Source organism: Cynara cardunculus, unplaced genomic scaffold (assembly GCF_001531365.2).
Source record: "Cynara cardunculus var. scolymus isolate 2C unplaced genomic scaffold, CcrdV1 Un_Scaffold_541, whole genome shotgun sequence".
NCBI lineage: Eukaryota > Viridiplantae > Streptophyta > Magnoliopsida > Asterales > Asteraceae > Cynara > Cynara cardunculus.
Genome location: NW_020200585.1, coordinates 130230 through 138801, shown reverse-complemented (window position 1 = coordinate 138801; position 8572 = coordinate 130230). Strand labels below are relative to the sequence as shown.

Genomic DNA, 8572 nt, shown 5'->3' with positions numbered 1-8572 from the left:
TGGTCCTGCACTTATATATTTAATTCAGTTTCCATTTTCTTTTATCAATAAATGAGTGATGTGGCTTTACATTTACATGATTGGTGGAGAAAAGAGAGGAGGCCATATTTTTATTAATTTAAAAATACTTAATTATTTTGAATAAAAGAACTCCCTTTCAACTGTTTATAAAGCAAGCATGTAGATGTAGCCAATGAAGGATATGCAAGAAACACAAGACCATGGAATTCTTCAAACCTCATACTCTTTTCCTTTTCATTCTCACCATTTCTAGCATCACTAACTCCATGGATTCTTCCCATCATGCCCCAAACAAAGGGGCTTATTGGCCTTCTTGGTCCGATTTATCGCCATCCGCCATCGACACCACTCTCTTCACCCACGTTTATTACGCTTTTCTTTCGCCTAGTAACATCACCTTCAAGTTCGAAATCGATAATCCCACCGCTCTCTTGCTCAAAAACTTCACCACCTCCCTCCATAAAAAGAAACCGCCCGTCAAAACGTTGTTTTCCATCGGTGGTGGCTCAGAAGGCTGGTTAATCTTTTCCCGCATGGCCTCGAGCCATGGCTCGAGAAAGACTTTCATTCTTTCCACTATCGAAGTGGCAAGAAAGTTTGAATTCGATGGAGTTGACCTAGATTGGGAGTTCCCTCGGACCCCAAGTGACATGGCGAACCTTGGCCGCTTGCTTCGCCAGTGGCGAGCCGCAGTCAAGAAAGAAGCTAAGGCAACCGGAAAATGTCAACTTCTTCTTTCGGCCGCCACGTACTACTCGCCGGAAGTCCGGCTAGACGGTGTGTATCGGAAGTATCCGGTGGATTCGATAAACAAGAATCTTGATTGGATAAATGCCATGTGTTACGACTACCACGGGCCGTGGGATCGGTCAGCAACCGGGGCTCTAGCTTCATTGTATGATCCGAATAGCAATGTGAGCACGAGCCACGGGCTACAATCGTGGATCGGAGCTAAGATCCGAAGAGAAAAGTTGGTGATGGGATTGCCATTATATGGTCGGACCTGGCAACTAAAGGATCCGTCTTTATATGGTATCGGAGCTCCGGCTGTGGATATAGGACCAGGGACTGATGGCCAAATGTCGTATGCTGACGTGGAAAAGTTCAATGCCCAAAACAATGCCACGGTGGTGTTTGACTTGTTAACGGTATCGGCTTATTCATTTGCGGGGACTTCTTGGATCGGATACGATGATGTTAGATCGGTGACATTGAAGGTGGCGTATGCACGAGCTCTTAATTTGGGCGGGTATTTCTTCTGGGCGGTCAGCGGTGATCAAAACTGGAAAATCTCACAACAAGGTGAAAATTTGATTTAAATATTTTTTATATATAAATATATTGCTTAAAGTTAACTTAACCCGCTTCCGTATTCAAAACCGATAATAAATGGATTCTAACATTCGGTTTTGGAATCTGTGCAGCTTCAGAGACATGGATTCTTTGAAAAACCGAGGGCAGGGCTTTCGAACGGAAACGTGCGTCTTTGATTATATGTCTAGAAATGTATTTCATAATGTCGAAATGAGAAGTGATATAGAGATGTGAAAATGAATCTTGTACAAGGATGTTTTTTGTTCTTGTTAATCGTAGTATTTGATTTCTAATCGACTATACCCACGTGTTAATGATGGTTTGTCTCGTATGTTTGAGCCCGAACAAAGTTTGAAATTATCTACACATAATTGTACTCTATGGTATCATAAGATGATGCATCGCTTGGTAATTCTCAGTGAGCCAAACCGGACAACGTGCTTTAGTGTCGAGTATGAACAATTATAAATCAAACTATATTATATTTTTAAAATTTTAACAAGAAAATGGATGTAAAACTAGAATGCAAACTAGAGATGCACAAGTTCGGCATTCTAACTCCGTTTTTAACGAGTAAATAAAAGGACCGGCCCAGCCAAAAAAAAAACCTTAATTAATCGGGCCCGGTTTTTAAGGACTGGACTTCATGTTTGAGTTTTATTATGCATCCTTAATTCAAACATTTGTTTTTAGAAAAACTTAGGGGCCGTTTACCTAAACACTTATTCGGTAAGTACTTATCGGTAAAATTTAACATTATCGTTTATTTACTGGGTAAGGTTTTATTCACTAAAACGCATCGTATGCAATAATTTATCCCGGTAAGCGTTAATCATGCCCTCACTTACCGGGTAAGATTCTCAATTCTTGCTTTCGCTCTTACCGGGTAAGATTTTTAGTCCTTGTCATATTCATCCGATAAATTTGAAGTGGTCTTGAGAAAGTGACAATGTTTTTATTTTTGAATGAATATAAATTTGAAAATAACATAAGAATTTGAAAAAAATAATAAATCGATATTAGCATCAAATTAAATTATTCCTTATTTTTTTGGTGTAAATTATTTAATTGAATTTTTTAATGTTAGAACTCAATAATTATCTTAATTATATTTTAAATTTTCTATATTTAAAATGAATGTTTATCATGTATTTGATTATGTTTATCTACAATTAGTTACACGAATTGAAAAATGGAGTTTTAATAAGTTGTACTTACGCAAGATTACTTGTAATCTTGAATTTTAAATAATATGTATCAATAAACAATACTTCATACATAAAAAATGTTTTTTAAGAGTTTTTGTCAAATTATTTATAATATAGTATTGATAACACTTCTTTTTTGTTGTTGTAAAACTGCGATATAAATGTGACATTTGTTGATTAACAATCCGCTTACAATATATTTATGACATAAATTCGTTTTTTAGAGTACTTGATAGTTGATAATTCATTAAAAAAAACCTTTATTAAATTTTTTAAGCATTGGGCCGGACTCAGACCTAGCATTCGGGTCCGGGTATTGGATTTACCTCAAACTGGGCTTTCAAGCCTGATCCACCCATGGCGGAGACCTAGCTAAATAAATCTCTTTTCACTGTCTCAGCTTTTCAGGACGAAGACAAAGAAGGGAAGAACGCAGCCGCCAACGCCATGGTAATCTCTCTTTCTCTAGTTTCTCCATTGTTAGATTCATCATACCGTTTTTTCTTAAAATAAGCTCTTTTCAGTGGTATTGTTGCTTTCTAACGATGCCGGAGATCGAAATGATATCTTGTCTTTGGGGTTTGATACAATTTAATCTTACGGTTCTGGGACTTAACGGATTAACTTGTTAACTTCTTCCGGAATATAGTGTCTTTTATTTGAGGTTTTAGAATTTTATAGTCTCTGGTTGGTTTTTAGGGTTTGAAGTGATTGATTAGAGGCTATATTTGATCTAGGGTTTTGAATATGATTTATTGTTCGTTTGGTTATGTTATCGTCTATGCCTTCACTGTTGGAGATTGTTGAAGTTGAATTTAGATCATATACATGTTAAGCGAGTACCATTTGCGTTGTTTCTTTTATAATTGATGAGATTTATGCTTCAGGAAGCTACGTTTCCATGTATAATGGGCTGATAACCTGCCCTGATGCTAGCATAATTACTGCCAACATGCTAAATTGTCACCACTTCATTCCTGTTTAGATGACAATCATTTCTACGCATTGTTATTTTTGTATAATAAAGTCAGAATCTTTAATGGCAACTTTAGCCACAATTTCTGATTCATATTTGATCCCTTTGCCGAACCACAGACAAGTTCTCATCTATTTTGTTGGCTTCTTTTTACCAAAAGTCGAGTTTAAAAGCTTTTCCAAGCACATTCCTGATCGACTTCGCCTGTAACATGTTGTCTTGTTGCTAACTAGAGCCGGGCATTTGATTTGGTCTTCTCTGCCGACAATCCCTTTCCGCAAATCAACAAGAATGATATTGATTTGGGTTTGCAAGATGCCTAATTTCATCTTTGTTGAAGTTTTGCATTTGATTAATTGACATGAGATGCTGGGACTGTTCTGGTTTCCCATCCAGAGGCAATTATAAACTAGAACTAATAATAACTTCACCTTTTCACTGTCACTGGTCTCATTTCTAATGGTTCTCTCCTACTTGGTGCTTACCCAATCCTCCTTATCTTAGCTTATTTTTGTGATTTTGATCTTGAGTGTGTATTTTGCGTTACAGCCGTCTCACAAGTCATTCATGATCAAGAAGAAGCTGGCAAAGAAGATGAGGCAGAACAGGCCCATTCCTCACTGGATTCGCATGAGGACCGACAACACCATCAGGTCAACCATGGATCCTGCCTCTATTAGCACAGCTGTGATTTTGCTTCTGACCTGTTCTTGACGTAACTTTTTCTTATGATTAAGGTATAATGCTAAACGTAGGCATTGGCGCAGAACCAAGCTTGGATTCTGAGGTGCTTTGCTGTTGCAGTTTTCCCAAATCCAGCCAAGAATCAAAGTTTTAGCTCCTAGTGTTGTGTTTTAGGTTAAATGAGGGATTTTGATCATATTGTTGTGACTGGTTCATTTTTAGTATTTTGATGCAGATGATGGTTTGTTGTATTATGGATGGTTGGTAAATTCCCATGGTTTGATGTAAAATTATGTTCTATTGTATCATGGATGCATGCATACTTGATTAGATAATATGATATGATAATACGATATGATGTTGCGGGGAAGAAAATGTCATCATCATTAGTCTCCCATTGCTTTGGTTTCTGTAAGGGGTTAGTTTGTTTACCTCTTAATAGTTTCATTAAGAGGCAGCCTCTGAATCGTTAAGAGGTGAATTATATTTAGGGAAAAAAAGGTCCGCCTTCTAATGGTTTTAAAATCCTTTGAATGATTTTGTATCTTGGATCTCTTTTAATCATTAAGAGTCCTAATTTCATTGTATACAATTATCAAATAATTATATTTCATTTTGTACTATATCATGAGATCCTCTTAATCATTATGATCACTTAATTATTCTGCATTAAACTATTCAGCAATTGCTAAACAGAATGCTATTAGCTAAAGTACAATATTTTTTGGGTGATTTTCAATTTTTGTTACATATTATATTTTTAATTATAAGTTTATAAATTTTGTTTAGTTGGAGATAATATATGACTAAAATTTGAAACGTTTTTAAGTAAATAGTCAAAATTTAGTCACTTTTATGTTATCTATATAAAATATTTGATAACAACTTTTAACAATTACTTTTTATGTATGAAATATTGTTTATTGATGTATATTACTTAAAATTCAAGTTTACAAGTAAATTGTGTATAAGTACAATATATTAAAACTCCATGTTTGAATTCGTGTAACTAACTGTGGATAAATATAACTAAATACAAAATAAACATTTCATTTTAAAATATAAAAAATATAAAATATAATATGGATAATAATTATTGAGTTCTAACAAAATAATTAATTATTATTTTTATAAAAAAATTATGTTACTAAACCAAATATAAATTACTTTGTTATTGAATCGAAATTAAATTATAATAAAAAAATTGAATAAGAAAATTACACAAAAAATGAGAAATTTGAAATAGTTAATTTGGTACTAATATCAATATATTTTTGTCAAAATTTGATAATATTTTCATATTTATATTTTATTCAAAATAAAAACATTATCACATTTTCAAAATCACATAAAACTATGTTATAACATTAACTGAGATAAAGAATAAAACATAATATTAAAATCAAGATATATCTTATTGCAATGTACGAGTACCTGTCTAGTAGTCTAAATAATTGTTTGAAGTACAACCCTTGACCAAGAAGTCTAATATCAAAATGAACCTTCATTCTTGTCTACATTGACCTGCGACCAACCTAAAGTCTATCAAAACTAAACGCCTAAACAGAGTCCCCCAAAACCAAATCAACCCGAAAGACCATTCACAAGCGTATACATATAAATGTTTAACTAAAATTAAATTGATAAATCACTGTTAAAATGAGAATACAACAAGTATATGCAAATAACTAAAGGTTGATGTTTCATACCTCATAGCAAACTGACATCAATGGAGGGAGGGAAAGACGACCCCGATTGACAAACGCAATATTAGCTACAGAGACGACCTCAATATAGGCAATGAATATTTGTTATTTATAGTATTTTATCATTTCAATAAATTTGAGGCTGTTTTTGTAAAATGTCAAAAACTTGGGGGGCGAATTGAAACAAAATAACTTTGCCGCTAAAATGAACCATTGAAATCAATTATTAACCCGAATTAATATTCCCGCTATTTCCCCTTTACCGCCGCCCTTGAGCGGTTGTGTATATATCTCTCTCGCTCTCTTTCTCCACCATTTTTCTCTCTAGAAATGGCGCCTCAGAGACTCACAGAGTACGAGCGCAAACGTCTCGAAAACATCAAGCGCAACGATGAACTGCTCGCTTCTCTCAAGATCCATTCAAAGCTTGCCGATCTATCTGCCTCCGCTAAGCGCCAAAGGTTTTTCTTTCACTCTCTCTCTCTATATGTATTTGCATAAACTGAAACGTGATTTGCTTATGGAAATCGTGCACTTGCTGAATCCTTATGTTATTTCGTTGTTGTATTGAACAGGCTGCAGATTAAATCTTACAGAGTTAGTCCAGAGAAGAAAGTAAAACCTGAAACCCCAATCGTAATCCGTAGATCTCTCAGAACCCAAGGAAAAGAGCCAGATTCTGCAACAATACCCAAATCACTAGTTATCCCTAAAAAACCGCCTCATGAATTGGTCCCGATTAGTATGGCAGATGCGAATACTTGTTCTGAATCGGATCAAGTACTTGTGGAGAAGATTTTGAGCGTCTGCCGAATGAAAGATGGTGATAGTGATGGAGGTTATGCGAAGAAGGGTATTGGATTAAGGGTGAGGGGGTCCATTGATTTGGAGTCGATGGAGTTGGCACCAGAGAATATTGCACGAGTTGTGGCAGGCAGGATACTGTCAGTTAAATTCTTTCCATCAGCAGATATGAGAATGGTCGTTGTGGGGGACAAATTTGGAAATGTTGGGTTTTGGAATGTGGATTCAGAAAATGAGGATGGAGACGGGATTCACACGTATCAACCTCATTCAGCTCCTGTTTCAGGGATTCTGATTCATCCGTTTTGCATGAACAAGGTACTTCTCAAGTTTTCTTGTTTGCTTTCTGTTAAACAATGTATACTTAGAGTTCAGGTTTTGTGATGGAGTGCCTGTTTACCTCTTAAAGCTTTCGATTATGATTAACGTTTTGATTGTGGGAAATTACTTATGATTCTTATGCACTTCTTTTGGTATTGATTCACGTTAGCTCATCAAAACCAGCCGTGTGGTGTTTTTCTAATCTTGATTAGTTTAATATATGCCCACTAATACTCAAATTATGTCAATGCTACTTGAGATTAAGAATCATGATCCTGGCATCATTCTAATTATCCCCTTTTTCTTCTTCTGTTCCATAATGTTATTCCCTTGACTAATACAAGATCAATCAAATAACTATAATACTTGCTTATTGTGCTAAAATTTTGTAGGGCTAACCTTTTCGAACATAGGGAGCATTCATTTCTCTGTTTTTAATGTTGAGTCATGCTCATGTTACTTATGCAGATAATTACAAGCTGTTATGATGGTCTTATTCGCTTGTTAGATATTGAAAAGGAGATATTTGGTTTGGCATATTCGACTGATGATTCAATTTTTTCTATGTCCCAACGGCCTGATGATATGAACTCCACATATTTTGGTGAGGGTAATGGAGTACTCTGTATCTGGGATGAAAGGTCTGGGAAGACATCGTTATCATGGAACTTACACGAGTCTAGGATCAACACTATAGATTTTAATTCAGAAAATACCAATACCATGGCTACATGTTCCTCAGATGGAACTGCTTGCATTTGGGATTTGAGGAAACTCAGTAAAAGGAAGCCAGAATCTCTTAAGCTGGTTGCTCATAAGAGGGCTGTACATTCTGCTTTCTTCTCTCCTTCAGGAAGCCTTCTTGCTACTACAAGGTACACTACATCCTTCTTTTCGAAGTTTACTTGGATTCAGTATTGATTAAGCAAGTTATTAATCAATTCTTTTCACTTTGTCTGCTAAGATACATGTTATGGTCTTGATGTTTAAATCTTGAAATAGCCTTGATGACACGATTGGACTGGTAAGCGGAGAGAACTATGAGGATGAGTTGATGATAAACCATAACAATCGGACAGGCAGATGGCTTTCTACATTCAGGTATGTATTTTGTTAGAAATTCTGATCTTAATGTTGGAAATTAGAAATCTAAAAGAAATGATTGAATGTGTGTTTTGTTGCAGAGGTGTATGGGGGTGGGATGATTCATATATGTTTGTAGGAAACATGAAGAGAGGGGTTGATGTGATATCAACAGCAACAGAAGAGATGAGAGTTGTTTCTACACTTGAGAGCCCTCACATGTCTGCAATCCCATGTCGTTTTGATCCTCATCCCTTGAACCCTGGGATGCTTGCAGGGACCACAGCTGGAGGACAGGTCTATATCTGGACCTCCTCTTCATAACCACCTGTCTAGTTTTATCTATCAGATCATTTGGTTTTGGATGTTTATATCATGTGATGGCTTAATCGCCAATTTTTGTAAGTTATGATCATTTCGAGGTGGAAAAACTTTTATAAACCAAGACACATCTT

At 35.6% G+C, this 8572-nt stretch overlaps 3 protein-coding genes across 3 annotated transcripts; all 3 read left to right on the top strand.

Moving 5' to 3' along the window:
* Nucleotides 1-206: 206 nt before the first annotated feature.
* LOC112501770 (class V chitinase-like) lies at nucleotides 207-1699 on the top strand. The gene is made up of 2 exons (XM_025105486.1): nucleotides 207-1323; nucleotides 1446-1699. Exons 1-2 carry the CDS (start codon nucleotides 222-224, stop codon nucleotides 1466-1468), a joined length of 1125 nt encoding a protein of 374 aa, XP_024961254.1. The 5' UTR covers nucleotides 207-221; the 3' UTR covers nucleotides 1469-1699.
* Nucleotides 1700-2954: 1255 nt separating this feature from the next.
* On the top strand, nucleotides 2955-4511 carry LOC112501767 (60S ribosomal protein L39-1). The gene is made up of 3 exons (XM_025105481.1): nucleotides 2955-2993; nucleotides 4069-4172; nucleotides 4257-4511. The coding sequence occupies exons 1-3, from the start codon at nucleotides 2991-2993 to the stop codon at nucleotides 4303-4305; spliced, it is 156 nt and encodes a 51-aa protein (XP_024961249.1). The 5' UTR covers nucleotides 2955-2990; the 3' UTR covers nucleotides 4306-4511.
* A 1728-nt stretch (nucleotides 4512-6239) lies between these two features.
* Nucleotides 6240-8553, top strand: LOC112501771 (WD repeat-containing protein 76). The gene is made up of 5 exons (XM_025105487.1): nucleotides 6240-6370; nucleotides 6485-7031; nucleotides 7503-7909; nucleotides 8037-8135; nucleotides 8219-8553. Exons 1-5 carry the CDS (start codon nucleotides 6240-6242, stop codon nucleotides 8439-8441), a joined length of 1407 nt encoding a protein of 468 aa, XP_024961255.1. The 3' UTR covers nucleotides 8442-8553.
* The last annotated feature ends 19 nt before the right edge of the window (nucleotides 8554-8572 follow it).